At 42.2% G+C, this 23,648-nt stretch overlaps 1 protein-coding gene across 25 annotated transcripts in view; it reads left to right on the top strand.

Annotated features, from left to right (window-relative positions):
* Nucleotides 1-23,648, top strand: part of nfixb (nuclear factor I/Xb) — a 145,699-nt gene that overhangs the window by 9,459 nt on the left and 112,592 nt on the right. For 12 of the 25 annotated variants that reach the window (XM_085785313.1, XM_085785303.1, XM_085785278.1 and 9 more), the window contains exon 1: nucleotides 6,614-6,778. In XM_085785313.1, the coding sequence (XP_085641439.1) occupies nucleotides 6,752-6,778 (27 nt within the window). In that variant the 5' untranslated portion in view covers nucleotides 6,614-6,751. Of the gene's footprint in view, nucleotides 1-1,378; nucleotides 1,463-6,613; nucleotides 6,779-10,212; nucleotides 10,249-23,648 lie in introns of those variants that run through there. The other 13 variants (XM_085785283.1, XM_085785302.1, XM_085785309.1 and 10 more) reach the window with 3 other exon arrangements.

Below are 23,648 nucleotides of genomic sequence, written 5' to 3'. Positions count from 1 at the left end.
TGTGTCTCCAGCCGCAGCTCGGTTAGCCCCGAGTCTGGGACTTATTATAGTGCTGTGTGTTTATGCATGTGTCTGCGCATGTATTTGTTCAAGTGCAATCCCGTGTCACCGTGTGCACGTGTGTATTTTTGCACATATGTAAATGCTTAAGTGACTTAATGTCTGTTTAAAATTGTTTACCCTATGCACCAGTTTAAATAGTATAACTTTACATTCTGTTTCTGGCTACGAGCAATGTTTGTTCCATTTTTTGGGTCCGCGTTTGTTCTGCTTAAGGTATGTTCAAAGATCAAGACATAAGTTCTGGAAAACAGGATTATTTCCTCTCTTCTTCTTCATCATCCAGCAAATGAACTTAGGTCTCCTGGATCCATTGTGAGTGAAACTTCCTTCCCCCCTAACTCACAAAGTTGTTTTCATTAATTTAGCAATTTTTAACCCTCATCTAACAGGTTTAGTTGATTCCCAAAACAGACATTCAAATTTAGCCTGGCAAAAACCAATTTGTACGAGTCTGGACTGAAAAGTAACAGCCACAGGCTAGCTAACCAGGCAGAACTGCCATCCCAGATCCAGATCCTCAGTCTGTGGTTCCCTCCCATCCATGTTGTCTGGCCTGGCTGCCTCAATTGACAGCAGAACTGCAATAGATGCTCATTCAGAGCCCAAGTCTCTGCTGGCGCGTCCCGCAGCATACAAATGAACCGCGCTGAATAGAAACAAACAAACAGAATAAATACTTTCACTGCATCTATCAGTGAATGCAACATATAGGGACCTGTTAGCGCGGCCAAGAGCACTGTGATTGGCCCGTATGCCGGGCAGACGTATGGCCTGTGTATGTGCGGGTCTGCGGCCAATATGTGCATGTGTAGGACGTGACAGTGCGTATGTGAAAGATTTGTGCTGAATCAGTGCACGCTGACAGAAAAGTGACCATGCAGGTGAAATAGCAGGGACAGGAAATGCCATTGTGTTGTGAGTATTGTGTGGTGCGGGTACGGCAGCTAAACACATTGCTCCCCTCATTCAAGTGGTGGTGACTGGCAGGGCCTGCACAGCATATGGTCTCAGGCATGCAGCACACACCATCAACTGTGTGTGTGTGTGAGTGACTGAGCATGTGCGTATGTGTGTGTGTGTGTGCGTGTGCGTGTGTGTGTGGAATATAAAGACATAAAAGTGTTCCTCCAGTAGTTATCTGGTGGTGGTGGGACTTGAACTTGGCTATGAACAGAAAAATCAAAAATCAAATACATCAAGATCAGGAATCATCTGATATGAACAATATGCTCTTACAGCTCTGATGTGTTTTTAACTCAGTGAAGCTGAAAACAGTGTCAACTAATGAATGAATGACTGTTGTGTTACATTTCAGGCAACCGAAACCTTTCTGTTGAACGAAGAACCCTCCAGAGGTCCTGGGATGCCTGAATGCTTTGTAGTATCAGATTCATACAGGGTATGCATCTATTTTTTTTTATTATTTTTATTTGTATTATTATTATTATTGTTATTATTATTTATTCTTGTTGTTTCATGTGTTGGTACTAAATGTGTTATTTGAGTCATTACTCATTACTGTGACTGACAGTCTGTTTTCATGCTCTTGGTAATTGCACCACAATCATAATGTCATTCACAGCTCCCTCTACTCAGCTGCAAACCATTACAATCATTATTTCCACAGGCACATATAAGAAAAAAAAAGAGAGAGAGAGAGAGAGAGAGAGAGAGAGAGAGAGGGGGGAGAGGAGGGGTGTGTGTGTGTGTGTGTGTGTGGGGGGGGGGGGGGGTCTTTGCAACTTCACCAAAGCGCCCTCGCCTCATGGGGGTGAAAATTATAACGATAACGTGCAGCGTTGCTCCGTTGTATGAAAACACAAAAAGAAAGCAAAGTTAAGGAAAGCGAGGAGCTTTTCTGAGAGGAAGGAGGAACCTAACCAGCGAGCAGCGGATTTACAATGATCGACGTGATATAAAACGGTCATAAAAAAAACAGAGAGTTGGAGATGGGGAGGTGGAGAGGGTGGTGGTGGTAGTGGGGGGGTTCTGTGGATGACTGAAAATGTGATTGTTAATGAGGTGGGAGCCAGTTTTCTAGGCTACAGTCTTTGTTTCCCAGAGTTAAGACTTATGCCAAGTCTCAGAGAGAATCTGGGTTGCTACAGTGTATCATGTGTCTCGGGGTACAGAAATGAACCATTATGGCTGTAATTGAGTAGCGCGGCTGGTGGAGGAGAGTTTCGGAGAGAGAGAGGGGGAGGGGGGGGAGGAGGAGCGTTGGTGGAGCTTGTATTGGATTCCGGGGGCAGTGAGTTCAAGAACATCCACAGGAGGGTGTCCACCTCCAACTTCTCACCAGGAGGTCTGCTGTCAGGGGCATCACAGGCCTGCCTTCTTTCTGTCTAGATTTCACTGTGTGTGTGTGTGTTTGGCTTTCATGTTAAGGTTCCTCTAAGAACCGCTGAGGATGACGGTGCAGTCGCTTTTGAAATGGTGTATGAATGGAAATGTGAATTGAACAGCCTGTTCTGGAAGCCGTACAGGAGCTTTCTGGTGCTGTTGTTGAGACGATGAGGCCAGAACCATTCTGGCCCTTGTGAAACCTTCAGATGAAGAGGTTTCCCCCTGTCACAGGTTCAGACCAGGGCCGGCTCTAGGATTTTGGTGGCCCTAAACAAGATTTTTGTTTGTGGCCCACTCTAAGCGCAAACACCAAATCACTGGTTAAAACTGAATAAGGACATGTTTATGCCCTCTGAGGTTTGAGGCCATTTTCTCGACTTTTACATATTTTCTTAAATTTATCTTTTTAAGATACTTGCAGATGTAACAATACTCAAGTGTTTAATGTCTAAATATTAGAACCTCCGCTGTAAGCACACGGAGGCCAATTTGCCCTAGAACACTGTGTAAAGAAATAATTTAAGCCAAATGCTGGAAATTTGAGGTCTGCTTTTTGAAAAATTTCAAATCCCTTGTGAAAACACTCCTTCAGTCACGAGAATGAACTGTTTTGGTGCTTGAAATAGGATATGAATACAGTAATAGATAAGTGTAGAAAACAAGTCTAAAATGAAATTTTGTAAGATTGTTTTTTGAGCATAAATGTTGTCATTCTGCCATTCTATTTTCACCAAATGTCTCAAATGTGAGATAAAAGAAGCTGAATATTGACTTCAAATTACATATACTAAAGCTCATAGCGTGCGTGCAGACCTCAGGATGTTTAAATGACTTGATGAACCCCGGTACCTTTCTGATCATGTGGCCCCCCACCTAGCGGCTGTGGCCCTAAACAACTGCATAGAGTGTTTATGCCAGCGGCCAGCCCTGGTTCAGACTCATCGTAATAATCAGTTTTTGCCTATGATCAAACCCTAGAAATGACGTCTGGCTGATATTATAGCTTCCTGTAGACACACAGCACAGATGCAGGTGTATATATGAGGTAAATGTAGCAACTGCGGTTCAGAAATGACAAACCAGGGTTGAGCAGAGACACCGTCATCGTTACTGAATTTGCCGGCAGAAGTGACAAGTTGACAATTACACTGTAAAATGCTCCACTCAGTCTGAGCCATGGTCACAATCGGTTAAACTTGATTTCAGTTAGGATTGTTGTTTCTGCTTCATTTATCATTTTCATATCTTACAAAAAACAACAAAAAAAGGAATTCTATTGGAAAACAAAAAAAAGAAGAAATTTTCTCACAGCTGTATTTTTTTTTCTGGCTCATGCCGGTGACATCATGATGTTGTCATGTTGTCCGTCTCTCAGTGTGACCTTGAAAGTTCAGGAATACTTGGAGGAGTTTTTCGGCCAATTCAGGGGCAATGTCTACTGAGGCTTAAAGGTCAAAGGTCAAGGTCACATTTTTGGGATACAGCTCAAGAATTCATTCTCAAATCACCACAAAATTTCACACAAATGTCTAAAAAGATAAAATGATAAGATGATGACATTTTATGTCCTAAAGGTCAAAGGTCAACTTCACTGTGACATCGTAATGTTCTGCTGAAACACTTTTTTTCTTTTTGCCAAAACATACTCCATATTTGGTGAGAAACTGATTTAGTGGCAGAAACCGTCAGTGACGGTATGGAGCCTCCGTGCTGTCAGGGTGAAGATGATCAGAATCAAGTACGTGAACACATACGAGGAGGCTTTGTTTGTCTCAAAGTCAAAGTCAAAGTCTGTCAAAGTGAGAACAACATAGTCAAATCAGTGTTATTTATGTATCCCTGAGTTCCCTAACAGTACTCCCTGCACAGACTTGGATTTAAAATGCAACAAGGAGGCCTGGCCAACAAGAGAGAGGCAGAAATTCTCGTTTCACTTGTTTATATGAAGCATAAAGGCTCAGGTTACATTTACAATGACTTGATAAGAGGGAGTTGTTTTTTTTTACAGTGAGCTTACGTCCCGTCACATTTATCAAATTGCATGTAAACTGTGAGCTGCTAAAACTGACATCTGCTAAGCCAAACAGCACAACCACAGTTTCTTTTTTTTGTGCTTATCTCCTCTGCACTGTCTCATCTCCTTTCCCACAAAACAGGCAGCCAGGTGTGGTGCTATCACTGGCTGTTAGTGTCACACTGTAGGCAAAGTTGCGGTTACTATCCTCGAACAACCTGTTTTGCAGACCTGAGGATTCTTAAAGACAGAGATCGATTGATACGACTCTTGCAATCAATCAACCGGCAGGAAAAAGCCTCTGTGTTTTTTTTATTTTTGTAACCCAACCGACATACAACTCCTCTGGTTGATGGCTGAAGTCGTCACGGCGGCGCTGGCCACTCTGGAGCAGTGGCAAAATATGTATATTTGAAGCGTGTGAAAAAAGCAGAGCCGCGGCAGACCCACCAACCGTAGCATATGGCTCTACCATGTGTTACTTAATGAGAGATTTACTCACACAGACCACTAAATGTGTGGCTCATTTAAGGAGCCACGGCAGAGTGTTTGCGTGTGTTGCATCCAAGTCAAGTCTATAAAGGAGGGGAGGTTTGATCCCCGGCTAACCGCGCTCCCTAACCTTTTGCACTTGCGCTGCTTTTTAATGACTGTGCTGCAGGAGAGGGAGCTGAGAAAGCAGAGACCATCGCTTGAATGTTGCAGCCTGCGGTTATGATGTCAGCACACCTGCCTAAACAGAAACAAATAGGTGTGTGCATAAGGGTGTGTCTGCATGTGTGTGTGTCATATTTACAGAGAGGAATGCTGGGTGTTATAACCCCCGTGTGGTGGTGGTGAAGGACAGGAGGTTAGACTTTTTGTGGTGCACATACAACTCCTGACCACACGCTCTCTCCCTCTCCGCCTGCGCCTCTGGCTGGCGTATCTGGCCGTGTGCAGTAATTGGCCACACAGAGCCCAGATCTCTTTGTTTTCGCCTGCAGAGGCTTTGCGGTAGAAAATGCACAAGCAGTAGGCCTCATAAATCTGCGGGACTCCGAGCGTCGGGGCCCAAAATTTCAGCTCTGCTCCTTCACAATGACTTCACTCCCACCCAAATTCCCCACTGTACCACACTCAGGCCCTGCTCCAAGAAACTTCACTTTATGACTTTTTGTGTGATATGTTTATCACTCACTACTGTTTATGTGTGTGTGTGTGTGTGAGAAAGGGAGAAAGAGTGAGAGAGAATTTTCTGTTTCCTCACACACCCCAATTTAGTACAATTTAGTATTTTGATGCAGCTTGGAGGCTGTGATTATACGTCTGTCCTCACTGTTTGCTGCTGCCCTACTTGACAGTGAACGCTGCAGTTGAACTGTTTGGCTTGGACTCACTTCACTGGGTTTGAAACTACAGTTGTGGGCTCCAGACCGGGTCAAATATGGTTCAGTAAATAAATAGACTTGACTTTACAGCCGTGATGAGATAATGCATTGATTTAAATGCCTGCAAATGATAAAAAGTGCAGAGCTCTTTTTTTTTTTTTTTTTTAGCTTTGAGGACATGAGAGATGAAATCTGAACATTTTCGTCCTGGTTTTGTTGATTAGGCCTATATAGGTACATTATACATTCTCAGTCAGATTGGACACGTTTTACAGCTCCCAACAAAAAATGACAGGAGAGTCTTCCTCCTGTTTTGTCCTACAGCTGCTGCAGCGCTCTGAACTCCTCTGGCGATGCGTTTACGTGTTTCCCCTCTAACTTCTAGCTAAAAAAAAAAAAAAATCCAAAACATTAAAGATGCACTAGACGACTCATCTGTCCCCTGGTGATTATTTGCGTCTTCAGATGACGGTATGGACGGGTCAGTGAACGCAGCTGAAGCGTAACATTTGCATGTAAAAGATGCGGGGAAGCGGCGGACACAGACAGGGCTCTGCGCTGCGGATCACAGAGAGACAGCGACGAGTTTATTACCAAAAAAACAAAAAAAACAAAAAGATTTTTGAAAGTTTTTTTTTCCTTGCTGCTAATGATGCTTTGATGAATGTGCAAAAAGAATAAAAACTAAAAAAGGAAATAGGGGGAAAAAAAGGCGCCATACGGAAGGAGTCGTTAGAAAAAGAGGAGAGCGATAAAAGTCCTTCAAAGAGGAGAGGGGAGGGAGACAAAGTTTTTTCCCTGAAAGTTTGTGCAAGCTTTCACTTTCTAGGCGGGGTTACTGTAAGCTGCAGCAGCATGGAGTGAGAGAAACAGGACGGCGAGCGATTGCAATGCAGCACTATACCGAGCTTCCATCCAACTTAAATAAGCTCTCCAATTCTCCTTTCTAAAAATAACCATGTACTCCCCGTACTGCTTGACACAGGTAAATTATCTTCTCTTCTTTCATTGTTGGGGTTTTAGCCTATAGTGGGGACGCCGGTGGGCTTTTTTTTTATTTTTTATTGCGCTGCCTGTGTCTATTATTTTCCATGTGTTTGATTGTTGTAGCGCAGCGACTTTCTGCTCTGACTCCGTCTCTAAACTTCACCTTCACTCTCCGACGCTCGTCCCGTCTCCGAGCGCGTTTGTGCCGCAACAAACTTTTTTCTCGTGCGTATTCCACCGCACATGGTTTTTTGGAGAGAAAATGGCGCTTCTCCCGAAATGTATTTCATATAAAAAAAAGAAGGAGGGGAGCCCGCGGGAGGAGGAGAGAAGAGAACGGAGCGCAGGGACAGACACGGAGTGTGGACTGGAGTTTAACGTTACTGCTGTTAAGACATTTCCAAGTAGTGTCGAGGCTTGCAGGAGTGTGTGTATATGTGTGTATGTGTATGTGTGTGTGTTTTTTTTGTTGTTGTTGGCCGGTGAGAGAGCGGGGCGCACACCGCCGCCTTTAGAGCTGAGACCGGGACGAGCGAGACAGGCTGGAGCTGGTGTGTGTGTGTGTGTGTGTGTGTGTGTGTGTGTGTGTGTGTGTGTGTGTGTGTGTGTGTGTGTGTGTGTGTGTGTGTGTGTGTGTGTGTGTGTGTGTGTTTATAAACTGTGAAGAACAGTACTACAGACAGTCCGCGTGCATCTTCCTGGGATGGTGTTTGCGCGGCGCTCTGCAGCAACACTTGACAGTGTTTTCTTCTCCCACCCATTCAGTTTATTTTTCTTTTGCTCTTGAATGCAACACGTGAGCACGTGCAGTTACAGGTTAACTGAATGCACCGGTGGTTGCATTGATTTTCATATTTATATATCCGTGTAGTTCTTTATCTTTATTCAACCTCAGCTTCTTCATTTCCCTGTTCGCCTGTGCAGAGCAGAGCGCAGTTCCTGCTTATGTCACACTTCACTCAGACTGACTTTACAAAATAAAAGTCACTACTTTCCCCCCCTTTTTTAAATGTGAAATTTCCTCCTTTAGTATCTTGTTGCAGGTAGTTGTGAATCTTATTTTGAAGGCTGTTGTGTCTTCAATTTTTAACACTTAAAAAAAAAGTAAAAAATAGGAAAAACTGCGACTTCTTAGACTTTATTGTTAATCATATTTATTTAGTCTATTTACTTGGTTGCTTCTGACTCTGTTCAGACCTGATGCCGTATTATTAACAGACTGCTGTGGACTTTTCTGACATTAAAATAACACGGCTCTGAGCTGTAATAAATCTAAATGCTCTAATGTTCATTTTTGACTCATTTTGATTGACTCTCGATAGCTTTTTATATCTACTGTGCATTATTCATAATTAATGACATTTCACTTGCAACAAACCTCTATTTTTGCAGCATATTTGCCTAAAAGTAAAACTTTTGAGTGTAAGAGCTGCAGTCAGCCTGGGCGCATGCAGTTGTATGCAGCTGTTTGCATTACACCACAGCTGTACAAAAGTTTTCATTCCAGACTGCAAAACCCCAACACGCTCAACCGCCTTCTAATCTAAATCTTATACGAAACAGTCGTTAGTCCTCTCACAGGCGTTTGCCCTCTGAAGCAAAGTCAAACTTAATTAAAAAACATCTTTAGTTTTAAATGCTTCCCTCCAGTGCAGGTCTGTGAGACTTTGAGGGAGTTTCCTTCCTTTAAGACAACCAGTGGCAAAGAGCTGCCCCATGTTATGTTATACAGCTGCTGGAAGTCTTCCTCTTATAAAGCAGACTTGTTTATCCCTCATTGGCTTCGTCTGACAGTGGACTGCCAGGGTCCCGTTTGATGTGTAATTCATTCCTGATTTTTACAGTGGTTTTATTAAAAGAGTTTTCCTCCCATCATGCATCTCTGACAGCTCTGCTACCAGAGGCTGAGAGGATGTTCCTCGCTCCTCTCATGGGCACAAGTCATGTCTGGTTTCCATTTAAAAACATTAGCAGTTAGGATCATAATGTCAGCCTCTCATTGACACCAGAGAGGGGAAGGAGATTTTTTATTATTTTCCCTTAATTCTTCTTTTTATTGAAAAAAATATTATGGGCTACTCAGTGTGTTGACTTAAGACTTTGGAGGGTGAAAGTGACTTAGAAATGGAAGGGAAAATAGAAACAGACTGGTAAATTATGACCACAGGCATCACACATATTGCATAGATCAGAATGCTCTCTGTATATAGGAGCCTCGCACAGGCCTTAGATATTTTTTTAAAATTCCAAGCAGGCCTTTAGATATGATGACTTTATCTGTAATTGATAAAAAAAGTCTTATACCGCAGATGATCCCTAAAGGAAAATAGATTTTATTCAGCTACATAAATTTCCCTTAATTAAACCTAATTGGTAGCAGAGGCTCATACAGTGCAGTGTAGTACACATGTTGCACATCACAGTAACTCACAGCAAGTCACCATGGAAGCGCGTAGATGACCTCACACACTCGGTTTGAGTTTTTTCTGCTAAATTTTATCCCTGTGTGTGTGTGCATGTGTGTGTGTTTTTTAGCAGAGAAGTAACAACCCTCTCCCTCTTTCTGTCTCTCCACACACACACACACACACACACACACACACACACACACACACACACACACGTTCCACCAGCATTCCCTTGCAGCTCCGTCTGCAGACGGAAAGGCACATTTTGTTTATTTAATTGCTGTTAATAATTTAAAAACCGAGCTTGGACCTCAGATATGGCAACAACTGTAAACAATCGAATGAATTATTAACTGTGATAAAAGACAGTCTGGAGAGGAGCAGCGTGCTGAGATGGTGACGTTGCGAAATGTCACCAAAATAGAGAGAGATCCCGAAGTGATACAGAATAGCATAGCCTATTATATCTATATTATATTATTATTGTGTGTGTGTGTGTGTGTGTGTGTGTGTGTGTGTGTGTGTGTGTGTATATATATATATATATGATAATCAGTATCGATGAAAGTGAACGTCAGTGTTTCATATTCAAATTCCCCAGTCACCTGTAACTAGTCTGTTAAGCAATAATATAACTAGGCCTATTTATAGAACTATTTCCTGCTCAGATTGTCACTTACATAATTTTTTATTTTGTCATGTTTAATTAATAACACAATGTCACAATTTCTTTGCCTTCATTTCTCCGTCTGTGCTGCTCTCTCCACACTTAAACAGTCAGCCCAAAGTGACGCAGCACAAATCTGCACATTAGGAATAACCGTTTTTTTTCCCTTTTCATTGCATTTAAAAAAAAAAAAAAAAAAAATGTGTGTTGAGTACTTCATGCAGCTCGTAATGTTGTCATCTCAGACTGTTTTCACTGGTGCGACATGTTAACTTATTCCTTCCCTCTGCCCCCCTCTGCCCGCCTGGACGCTGACCCCTGCTCTCCTCGCCTCTTAACACCCTCTCAACACTAAAGTATTACCCTACTCACCTTCTAAACAATGCCTTAGTGGTAAGTCCTGTTTAGTCCCTATTTCTTCAGCATTAGGTGTATGTGTTTTCTATATATATATATATATATATTTTTTTTTTTTTTCCAAATGTTTTCTGTGGTGACTCCTGCAGGGCCGCTCACGCTGACCTGCAGCTGGAATTATTCTAGGCTCGTGCAGGGAGGAGGGAAAGCTTTTATTTTTGCACACACGCACGCACGCACACACACACACACACACACACACACACAAACACACAAAGTTGCATTTTCTCCCTGTGTGTTTTTGTAGCCTGTTATTGGCAACATTATCAAACCAGACGACACTTTTTTTTTTTCTCGCTGCAGCAGCGGCGCAAATAGTCCAAAGCCCCGGCTGCAGCTCCGACCGCTGCTTCTCACACACATGTGTTCTAATGTGTGTTTAGGAAAATATCACATCCCACTGTGGAAATAGGGTTATTCCGCAACATAAGACCTTTTAGCTGCACTTGATAATAGTGATCGAGCGCAGCAGCTTTGATAACGCTCACATTTACATTTCCCGCGCTGGAGGAGGAGGTTGTGAACCAGCGGCCTGCGTCATCAAATGTTCCGTTTTCCATCTTCCATAGATTTAAAGTGCACGCGCTCCTCTGCACAGCTTTTTCTCATGCAGCTGAGAGCTCCTGTTTATTTTGGTGTGGGCTCATTATTATCGCTTTACAGATCCGTATGACAAGTGTGTGATTGTGTAATTGTGTGTGGGGGGGTGTGTGTGTGTGTCAGGGTCTATTTTCTCTGAGAGTCAGAGGTCACTTCTTCTTGGAGGTCACCACCTCAGTGCACATGACTTATTGCTCTGTCCTCCCAGTCTGAAGCGCCGCACTTTTCTTTATCTGCTCTATATGTTGCTCCAAGAGGATGTATTATATTTTTCTTACGTCACTGGCGGTTGTTATCACGCTCTATCACAGAGCAGTGTTTTCACTGAAAATATCAAAGCGATATTTAAAGGAGGAAGGCATGAGCTAGTTTGTTTTATGTGAAAATCTGATTAAATTGATGTAATCAATATCAGGACTTTGAAGCATTAACTTTGCATTGACACATATTTGGTGAGGTGCCCCCCCCCATCTCACCCTCCCAACCCTTCCCTCTCTCCCTCTCTCTCTTCCTCCCTCTCTCTCTGTCTCTTCCGAAGGCCTGGAAAATGAGTTGGAACAGCTGTTCAGAGGATTAAAATCTGATGGAACCACAGTCTGAATAAACAGAAAATGTTGGATTTTTCAGAATTAAAGACACACACACACACACACACACACACACACACACACACACACACACACATATGTGAGCACGAGCACACACACACACACACACACACACACACACACACACACACACACACACACACACACACACACACACCACGGACATGCAAACATGCACCTAAAAGCTTTGGGTGCCATGTCTTCATGCCAATTAGGCCTGTGAGTGGTTATCGCTGGATTAGCTGGGATCCCAGTTTCCAGGCGACTGTGTCTCACCTTTATCCTTTAAAAAAAAACCTTTTCCCGGCCAGTTGCTGGTGTTTCATTTCACAAGTGAGCACAAACCCAAGTCACATTACAAGGAGTAAAAATTGCTTGTATTACATTTCTCAGACATATCTCTAAGATATTATTGAATTATGATATCACTGTGAGTTCTGGTTCACTTGCACATAAGTTTAAATGCCTTGATTATAGACACACATGTAGCCTATATATATATGTATATATATATATATATATATATATATATATATGTGTGTGTGTGTGTGTGTGTGTGTGTGTGTGTGTGTGACTGCAGCGGGGACAGCTCCGTGACACTACTGTGAGGCTGACTGCTGGTGAGTGCTTAAAGACGGGGGTGGCCCGTTACTGAGAATGTGAAGTGGCGCGTTACTACGGTTTGGTTGAATGAAAAGCAGTGTCAGGTTTTGGCCACACATCAGCTGCCTCAGGTCAGGGCATGACGGCGAGCTAAGCTAACGTTAGCTAACGCAGCATCCGAGGCCGAAGCTGTGTCCCAGTTCAGGCTGCAGCCCCTCAACTGGGACACAAGCACCCGCTCCACCCGAGCAGCAGCGGTTGGAGTTCACGGCAGCACCATCTACTCGTTGAAAACAGCTGTGATACGTGCTTTCACGTCGGAGTCTTCAAACCAGAAACGTTTGTAACACCACCGGGAAAAGTCGCTAGATTTGTCGCTAGTCGTTTTTTTACAAGAGAAAGTCGGCAACACTGCTCAGAGCTCTCATTCTTCTACTTGGTCTCAGGGCTGGCGGCTGGCAACCAACTTGAAGGTGCCTTACCGCCACCTACTGGACTGGAGGTCCCACACTCCAGTCCTCCAGTCCAGCAGAGTACAAAATGGGCCGTGATTACGTAACAGCGATTAAAAAAATTTAACGCGTTATATTTTTTAAATTAATCGATTAACGCGTTAACTCTGACAGCCCTATATATATATATATATATATATATATACACACACACACACACAGCCTTCAGTGTAAGTCAATGAATAGGAAAAAAAAGAAGTTTAGTTTGTGTGGAAAAGTGACCCAGCAGCCAGTAAAGCTCTCTGCCTTTGGCCACCAGACAGAAGAATGAACTCATAGTATGTTTGATTGACAGGTAGGGCTGATCTATTGTGCTCTTTTGTAACTGAGAGAGGAAGACAGGCAGGGAGTACCAGGGTGAAATCGGAGTCCCTGATTGGCTGCGCTACAGCGGACCCCCCCCCCCCCAATCATGAGACAGCAGGAGGTCATAATGCCAGACACTGCCGGGGACACCTTGTTCCTTTCATTTAATCATTTACACCAGTGCAAAAAAAACCCCCAAAAAACGTCCTCCAATAAATTGCACTTGAGCTCCTTTAAGGTGCATTTTTGGTGTCCTCTTTTTATTTGGGCACCACCAATCCAGCCCAGACATCCCAGTGCTGCACATGTGAGCTTTTTGTTGTGCTTTTTGTAGCTTCTAAAAATTGGTAGCACGCTGTGGGTTATTTGCATTCTAAGTACATGCGGCATTTCTAAGCATATAAATGAGAGGCTTATGAAGTTTTCTGTGATTAATGTCTTTGTCAGTCATCAAAATTTTCTGTGTTTATTGTCAGCTGATGACTGGGGGCCACCATGCGTCAGCAGCAGCGAATTTACGGCAATTTTTCGCAAAGAAATCCGATGTTCTCTTTGGTGGCAGAGACAAAGACGAGATGAGCTGAGTGCATTTTGGCAGCAGGCGATATAGATTTGAGTTAAGTAGCATGTAGTTTTTATCTCGGGCTGCATGCAGAAAGAGGCAGAACAAACTGTGTCTCATTCAGTATCAGCACAGCTGTCCCAGCATCCGTGGAGAATGGATTCCTACTGCTATTGCCATGGGAGGCTCCAGCCAAGAAGAATGGGAGGATATCCAGTGTGTGCGCTTGTGTTTTAAAAGGAAGGCGAAGAGTGAGAGGAGAGAGTAATATGCTTGTGTGTGTGTCTGTGTGTACATGTCTGTCTCTGTGTGTGTGTGTGTGTATGTGTGATTTTTTTCATGTGTGTGATGTTGTCTCCACCCGCCTCACTTTTCCTCCGCTCATGTCACCTCTGGCATGGATTAGTCTTTGGCAAAACCCTGGCAGTGCCCACGGCCCCAGCGCAGTTCTGTGGTCGCCGATATGTTGTGCTGTTGCCATGGCTACTGAACACACACACACATACAAGTGCACACACACACACACACACACACACACACACACACACACACACACACACACACAGACACACACTGGCGTTCAATTACATAATTACGCTAGAATATACAGAGGAACACAAAATACTTAGTGTAGAATATGAGAGCAGAGAGAGGGGAAAAACAGACAGGGGGGAAATGAACTGTAGTGTGTGTGAGGGGGGGGGTCTCCATTTGGAAACCACCAAGACTGAAAGAAAGTGTGCCTTTACCAGAACAAACCATGATCAGAAAACAGCAGTTCATTGGTGAATATTTGTGAGCTTTGTCATTGCCGAGCTTCAGACAGCAGTACAGCGTGTTCTTTCCTCTGATTTTGAGTCATAAATCTTAGAAATAACAGTGCCACCATTATTTGGGTATTGGAGCGTTTTGACAACCGATCCGACAGGGCAATTGAGGATAAGGTGTTTGTGGTGACACACATGCGGTGCTTGTGTATGTTTGTGTGTGTGTGTTAAACAGTGAGGCACAGAGAAATTGAAAGTGTGTGTTGGAGAGAGGGTGTGGCTCCTTAAGTTTACACAGATACACCATGAAGAGCACACACATATTTCTTTCCTCCTCCTTCTCCTCGTCCTCCTTCTCTCTTCTCCTGGGCTCCAGGTTGTTTTGAATAGATCCTGGATCTGTGAAAATATCAGCAATGTGTCAAATTCCAACCACCATTTCTGTCACAGCTGGTTTACACTGAAGTGCGTTTTTAAAGAGAAAACCTTTCAACTGCAAGGCGGCGTATTATTTTGGATTAATGAGCCTGTTGGAGTAATTAAAGACTCATCTAGACATGTTTGAACACATACAAAGGAAGTCGTCTCCATTGGATTATAATTTGCTTCTGGTTGTTTGGTTGTTTTTTAAGATTTTTTTTTGTTTGTTTTGTTTTTAATTTTCAGAATAAAACTGAAACAAAATTAAATCAGGTTTTGCTTCCTGGCCAGTTGTGATGTCACAAACCCCTGCTTGCACGCACACGTCTCAGATTTAAGATGAGCTCAGAAAAACACTCCACCTGACGCATAAACTGATTTTTAATGTTACATTATTATGCACAGTGAAATTCAGACATCCATGTGGAGTAACAATACATATTTGTGAGTGAAAAGCAACTTCACATGGAGCAAAACATCGGTAGAAAAACCTCCACTGTCTTATCAGATATTGTCTATTAATGATTTAAAATGGGAGAATGATAATCATCAGCTATTTATTTTTACCAAGGCCACCAGTGGCACAAAACTGTCATTACTATAAAAGATTTGATTGAACAGTCATGTTGCAGGTTGTAAAATGAAAAATGTTGCACATTTTGCAGTGTTTAGTTAGTTGTGTTTCATGTCTAGTGCTACAGAGGACAGACTGAGAAATGTTTCTGAGCGTGCTTTGTTCTTGCATTGAGTAAATCTGAACCAATGCCAGTATCAACACACGGAGCAAACGTTGACAGTAATTCATTCTCTGCTCTTTCTTTTTCATCAACAAGTAACGTTTCTGTAAAGGCAGGCTGTACGGTACCAAATTTGCACAAAGAGGCAACCTAAGGGTTTGAACTTGGGACTGGGAAAAACAAGGAGCGTGCAATGCCATTGTGTGAGTCTGTCACAGGTCAACAGGAATAGATAAAGAGTTGTTGTTGCAGATCACTGACTGCCCACTCAAGGTCACTTCAGTGTGGGCAATCTGGGCATGTTGTTTGGCCTGTCCTGCCTGTCTGTCTGACCTACATCTCACTGCACTGGCTAAATATATACAGTAGACCCCTCATTACAAAGCTTCCAGATTAATCTGGATGAAATCTGAGCACCGCTCCACTCGCTCTGTTTGTTTGACTGCAGCTCTCTCTTCACAGACTTCCCCAGGCTGACTTTCCATCTCATTCACTTTCTAAGATGTACGAAAAATGAAAAGGATTCAGGCGTTCGCACAAACATGGCACACATATTATCATCATGTGAATGTGACCGGAACCATGGCAACATTTGGTCTCTCCATTCAGAAACAAACTCCCTCTCCGTAGGGCGTGTCTGTTTGAATTCAAGCCCAACTATGCATACAAGCTATATTTTGTGATGCCTCATGAATGACGCACCTGCAGATACTTACTCACACGAGGCACAGGTGTGCATTCTTTTAGAAAAAAATCACTTCCTGCACAACTGCGTTGGGCTACAGCATTATACCGTATGTGATACTCAATAGTGCCCCCCGAGCCTCATTGATGTGATTTAGCCTCACACTCAGTCAGATAACTCCAACGGCCATGTATCAACATGCCTGTCAAACTTGTCAAATGTGTTTGTTTAAGATGAGTTGAAAATGTGAATCATTTAACACCATTGACAATATAATAGCTGTTTGGTCGTGCAATAGCTACATTAGTTTGGTTTGCATATGTAGCCTGCTTTGTTGGAGTGGAGGACTTGGTCACCATTTTGTTTTTTAGCTAACCATTTTAAACATTTAAGCATCATTTTTAGCCTTATATAAATATAAACAGTGTATCCGCTACTTTTAGCTAACTTTTTTAACCATAACACTTTCATTCAGTGGTTATTGTTTTAACCGTTAAACCACAATTTTAGCTGAATGTTTTAACCATTTAGCTAACTATCTCAATATTTAACTGTAACGGTTAGCTTTTTTCACTTGTTGCTTTAAACTATCTTTTTGTAGCAAATTATTTAAATTATCAATACATTAGGCTACTTTAAGCTAACAATTTCAGCCATTATTGCTTGTAGTTTGCTACCTTAGCTACTTAACAGTAACATTTGTCTACTTCACTAGGCTGTTTCTGTAGCTAACAATTTTAATAGTGTATCTTCATCTCTTAGCTATTATATCCATGTAATGACTGTGTCAGTATAGCTATTCATAACTTTTAGCTAACAATTTCGAATTTTGAACGGTTTATTTATACCACAGCTATCTATTTATCCAGTCTTAACTGATGTATAGGCATCCATCCATCCATCCACGTCTGCACACCTGGTGGAGCCCGTAGAAGCAATTACAGTCATTTGGACACAGTGAACAAAGACCTCATCAGGCCACAGTTAATTTAGAAGTGGTGGTGGTGCTAGGAATTATTTTGTTGTCAAGACATGACCACACAGTGATGCCACTCAATGATGTCATAGCATTCATCATCTTTTCACCGCTTCTTTGGCTTTCCTTAAAGTAGCAGAGGCATAAAGAGGCATTGATTGGCTTGTTGATTGCACCTCAAATTTCCTGAGGCCGTCTTTCATCATCTTGCTACATTACGTCATGCTGTAACTCAGGCAACAAAAAAAAGAGTTCCCAGTAGAGTCCTGGGTATATGTTCACACAGTGACCATGAAGAAGACATAATCCACATCAGATATTTAGATTAAGATTATGAGCTCAGAAATTCAAGACTAAAAGCATATCAACAGCATCTGAGAACTACTTTTAGTCCCTCTCACCGGCACCATGGCTTGAAGGTTGTGATTAGGCTTAATAGGCATTTATTGGGTTAATGTTAGAGGGAAAATCTTTTCCTGTCTTGGGGGTGGGTGGAGGAACGTAGACGCTTGGAGGCTTATGAACCCGCAAGTCAAACAGTAATGAAAACAGTTGTGACCTGATTTCAAGAGCCGGGGAAAAGAGGAGAGGAGATGGGAAAGGAGGATTTTTAAGTAACAGACAAAGAATCACAGACACCAATATGTTAGGATGACAGGACTATATGCTTTTCTTTCTTTCTTTCTTTCTTTTTTCTTTTTCTTGTCTTTTCTTGCCTGTTATCTAACTTGATTGTGTTGCCTTTCATTTCTTCTTCTGCTCCTGCTTACCTTTCCTCTCTGTTTCTGTCTGTGTATCTAATTCGGCCACCCCGTCCAGCAAGGAATAGCTGTCACCCCAGGGAACAAAGCGCGAGAGCTTGCTCTTCGGAGCAGGAAGTTGGCACCGGGCCAAGGGTGGAAAATCTATACTCGGTTGCATAATATAACATATCTTTACCTCAGATGAACTCTGAGGAGGCCTGGCAGCTGTGAGCAAACAGAGCTGGAGGGCGGGAGTTTGTGTGTTATTAACTGACTCTGTTTGTGTGGAAGTGTCTGTGTATGTGTTGGGTATGACTGCATGCTCTATACTTCTTGTGACTTGTGTTTGCTGGCTGCTGCAGCAGGCCCGAGGCTGTTTGAGACCCCCCTTGACAGTGGAGCAGGGTACAGTAGAGTCAAATAGACCCTTGTTGAAATGCAAAAAAACAAGGATCAAGAGCAAAGTAGAGTCGAGTGGAGGAGAGTGAGGCCAAGCAGGGCTCGGGGTTAGACTCAAACACAACTCTGTGGCTTCTCCTTTTGGCCCAGCCAGCCAGTAACTACTATCCTAACTACAGCTGCACCGTACTCTGCGAGGGAATTCAGATATAAACTTTCTGCTCTGTTTAGGCTCTGAGAAATAGCTGCAGGATTAGTGTGTGTTACATGGAAAGTTGTATATTTAACTGGAAAATTCAGTGCAGGATGAGGATTCCATGTCACTGCTAAAATATAAAACACAGATGGACCACATTTAACTTAACGCTGTGAGTTCATGGAGTGGCACAATCCTCAAACACTCATTGTGACAGTTATAAATTCACTTCCATGTCGCAGTCAACTCCATACTCTCCTGTTATTGAGTTGTCTCGCTCAGTCCTCTGATAAATATTCTTCTAGGAGTCTTGGTGTGTGACGTGATTGCCTGCAGCCGTAATGGAGAAACAGCGTGTGCTTCTCCTCTTTTGTGGCTGCAGTTTCTCCAGCTCTGTTGAAACGGGACGGTGGAGGGGGGCCCGAGAGCAGAAAGTCTGCTGTCTGACATGTCAAACTGCTGTCAGTCAGGAAACTCAAAACCGGGCTCATTACAGTCATCATCTGGAATAAAGCGCAATCATCTCAGCCACCTGTGGCAAGCTGCTGTGGAGAAAAGACTCGTAGGCCTTATGGAGCTGTCTGTTAGAGTCGCGTATCAACTCGCACACATTTGCTCTATTCATGTTTTTTTTTTTGTTGCATGTTTTGTTTTTTTTCCTCTCTCCATCTGCACACCTGAACAAAAGTATTTGGAAGCCAGAGTTAGGACTCATATGGGGACCACAAATTGACTGTATATTGCAGCCAGGCTGTGGAGATTTATGATGAAAGTGAATAGGGATGGTGTGGGCGGGTATGCAGAGGTGCACATTATGGTGCGTTTTTCTGTGTGTGTGTGTGTGTTTTTTTATATATATTTGGGAGAGAGGACGGCCTTCAGAATGGCGTATAGAAGACTAAAGCTACCACAGCACCGCTATTTTTCTCTTGCACTTCTGACACACACAAAGCTTATGGAAAGAAATACAGCATGAAGCTGGGAAAGGAGAGAGGCAAATGGGCGGGAATGAAAGAGTGTGTATTGTAAATACAGTAGACTGGGGAGCACTCCACGTCCTTTTATTTTTTCACCAGCATGATTTGTTTGATTTACTCTGTATCAATCAGCAGAAGATGTATTTAAACGAAGTTGAAGTCTATTTGAGAAAGCTTCTTTATGGCTCAGGCTGTTTGTATTCTCCTTTTACTTTCCTTGGAAGCAGACCGTGATTAAAACGGACGATATAGGCGTATTGTATTTCCTAGGGGATTGGAAGGAATGCAAATGCATCATAACCATATTATACTAGTTAGGAGCGGTATGTGTTGCCAAGCCTCTGGATACAGGAGAGAGTAGAAGCAGTTACACTGAAAGGAACTGAGTCCCACAAAGAGCCAGGATCCCACAACTGCAACACCAGGAGAGGATATCTGACACTTTTGGACTATATTTGACATTTCATGGGATACACACGGTACCAAAACCTTTCTTTGCTACGTAAAAAAAAAGACAAAGCCAAATTTTTCTGTCTGTGAAAAACCTCAAAAAAGTTTTTTCTTTTTTTTCCCCTGCGTGTTGATGTGCGTCTGTGTGCCGCAGAATCCGTTTGGCATTTCTGTTGTGAGGGAAGCATGTTGCTGGTGGGACTTTGGCCTGCACAATCCCTCCTCTGTTAAAACAATGCGGCAGTTGTCCTCCCTAACCTAATTACTCCCTCCAGGGGGAGAAAGGCAACAGCACCAAATCCCATAGTTAGGAGCTCTGATCTGGGCCCTGCTGTAAGAAAAGGCCTCATTCATTTCCCTCCCTCCTTCCACCACACATGCACACATACACACACACACACACACACACACACACACACACACACACACACACACACACACACAAACACACACACACGCAAGCCCGTTCTATTTTTCACTGCAATTGGGTTTGGCCTGATAGAAGCTAATTATGCTCTAATACATCCAGATATTTCTCTTCATATCTGTTTCTTTTCGCTGTTGTAACATTTTAATAATGTTGTAATTTCATTGATGCTGTGGACATAATTGCATCTAAAGACTGGATAATGTTGTGGTGATCTGCTGTCATGAGCTCACTGTTATAAACAGCACACTGATGCATGAACACCCTAAAAAAAATGACCCACTTTGGGTCAATACAGCATAGTAGCAGCACTGGGCTAACTTTAGGACAAATGTGTTGTCACACAAAGCATGTGGCATTTTGTAATGTAATTTTTGGGTTATCAGTCTGACCTAGAATATGAATATGGACCCAGTATTTATCACAAGAAGCACAAATTTCACCTTCAAACTGCCACAAATTTATTGGAAATTGTACAAAAATGATGTGAATCTGAACATGAACATAGCTGCAAAACTGCATCGCTGCAATTGATGCACACAGGCTATTATTAACAAGAAATATGAAATAATGGTTGAAAAAGAGCCTGAGCAGATTATTATAATTAAGAAGCATGAATAATGCTGTTGTATGAAATATAACAATAACACTGGAACAAAAAGGCTCATTGTCTCGGTTAGTTTTCCACATGAGGTAAAGTTAACTCTCTACTGTGCTGTTGCTATATTGATCCACATCGGGTCATTTTGACCCTGTATTACATTCAGTTTTTATATTAATGTTGTTAGACTTTAACATGTGCATTTTGAACCAGTGTTAGAAACAAATAGCTTCAAGTTTTCAAAAACAGATTTATTGTCAGTTCCACGAAATATTATTTATTTGACCTGTAAAGAAGAAACATATTATTAATAATCCTAACAAGTAGTGACAAGTAAGTTTCAAAAGCTCTAGAGTGGATGGTAGGTAATAGTATCAAAACTGGCACAAACACTAAATCCAAATAATCCATTGTATTGGGTGGTTTTGGACCCGTGGGTGCAGGATAAAGTTAATCCACTATTGTGTTCGTGCTGTATCGATCTAAACCGGGTCAATTTTCATCAGTGAATGTTTCAGGAAAAGGTTTTGTTTATAAACGACATTAAAGCTGCAGATGTTACAATGCTAAATTTAGTAACATATTCACTATATTTTATAGGATTTTAGCTCATTACATTGGTGTAGGATGAACCTCTGTCTTCTCTTCTTTGTTTCACTTTCACAAAAATAACATACAGCACTACTTTCTGCAGTATAGCACTGTTCTAATAATACATCAGAGGATCTTATACTAATACGGTATATGATACACATAGTATAACAATTGTTTGCATTAACCTCCAGGCTTCATCTATTCCCAATATTATCTCAAATTCTTCATATTTTTAGTTTCAGTTTTGGTAACCTGAATTGTTACTATTATTATTATTATTATTATTTTACCTTAGAGTGTTTAGGCCCCGCTCACCTTTTTACAATTTACGGCTATTCCCTTGACACACACTGATAAAAACTGGTTGTCTGTAAAAAAAAAAAAAAAAAAAAAAAATACAATTATATATATATTTCCCATCCCATCTACCATTGGTTCTGGCTATGTTGACCCAAATTGGATCAACTTGATCCAGTAAGCCTGCCAAAATACAAATTGTACTTTGTGCTTAATCTCATCATCTGATTATGTGTAAAAACTAAATAAGTTAGAAACACTGCAGCTTTAATCAGAGTCATTTGTAGAAAGTCATACTTGTGTCTGTTGTGTTTGATGCTTTTACTGCTTCTCTTTACTGCTGTTTTCCACTCCTCTCCCTCCCCGACCTCTCGTCTTTCCTCACAGCCCGTCATCACTTACTGGCAACCTGCACATTTAAAAACTTGATTACTGTTACTTCAGACAAGGAAGTCCAGGAACAGGGAAAAGGGATGTGTGTGTGTGTGTGTGTGTGTGTGTGTGTGTGCGTGTGTGTGTGTGCGTGCGTGTGTGTGTGCGTGTATGTAGTAGTGGTATTCACCAAAAAGAGGAAAGGGTGTTAAGGTCTTAATTCTTCCTCAACCAACCTGTTTTGTTTATTTGTCTATCCTCTCTCAGGAAGATTAGAGCGTCCATTGTGTGCAGGCTTGGGAAATAAGGCCTACAGTTTATATTTGGAGATTGTTGCGGTGCTGCCTTGTTGGTCTAGACTGTTAGGGTTTAGACGTCTTTGTTTGTTTATCTGGAAAAAGAAAATTCCATTTGTTGCCACTAAGATCCAGATTTCTTTTGTAGGGTCCGGCCTGTCCGTGTCGTGCACAAAAAAATCACATTAACACCATCTCAATGTGACGCTTTAAACAGTTAAATCAACTTTTTTTCTGGTGCTTTTTGTTCTGCCTGCTCTGCACTCGGAAGAACAGGCTTAGCAAGACCACACGTCCTCATATTCTCGGGGCATATAAGGAGACAGCAGAGTTGTGTATATGTACGTGTGTGTGTGTGTCTGGTCGTGCAGTGTTTGTCTTAGGCCGAGCTCCTTTCCTGTGGTGTGTGTGTGGGCTTGAATCCGTCCAGCCTGAGTGGACCCTGCGCCCTGTTTGTGCGGCTCGACACTCGCCCTACGGCACAAGCGGAAGCTGTGCTTTAACAGCATTAGTAGGGCTCTTCCTTCAGCCTGCAGCCCTCTTTGTTAACCCTATCACCGTCCCCACGCTCCTCATCTCTGGCCCTCTTTTGTCTTCTCTTGTTGGCCTCCATATCTTTTCTTTACACTTTATGGATTTACATTTTCTGTATATTTTACTTAGCTCTCTCATTTCCTCTGTCTTTGTTAACTCTGCCCGTCTTCTCCATTTACAACTAATTTGTTAACCTTTCCTGTTTATTCAGTGACTGTGCCAACTTGTGAAAATCGCCTGTCATTGGCAGCCATAAATGACTTTCTTTTCAGTCACAGTATTAACCCTTTCTTTCTGCTTTTAGCCAGCAGTATTTATGAACCTCTCATATGCTTCAGTTCTGCTTCCACAGACCTCAAACATGCTGTTTTTGAGGCTCCACGTGACATTAATTTAATATTTTTATGTTTTAATAATTAGTATTAGTGTGATCTTAATTTCTCTTGTGATTCTGAACCGTTTCTTTTATGTAGACCCCACTCTCTCCCCTTTACCTCTTTCCTTTGCTATTACGGGGCGCCGGTTGTTAAAGGAAGCTGCCAACACTAAAGAGATTTTAATTAATGTAAATAGAAGATATTTTACATATTATTTTTTAAAATTCTTTTACATTATTCTTCTTTTGCCCCTTCTTGCCTTCACTCTTGGTCTTTGTCTTCCTTCTGTTCTTCTCTCCTTCTTTATCAGGGCTCGTACAGACACATACAACCACAC

This window comes from Trachurus japonicus, chromosome 8 (genome assembly GCF_045865225.1).
Source record: "Trachurus japonicus isolate A0001 chromosome 8, Traja_1.0".
Taxonomy (NCBI): Eukaryota; Metazoa; Chordata; class Actinopteri; order Carangiformes; family Carangidae; genus Trachurus; species Trachurus japonicus.
The sequence above is the reverse complement of the archived record's forward strand: the minus strand, read 5'-3'. Positions and strand labels throughout refer to the sequence as shown.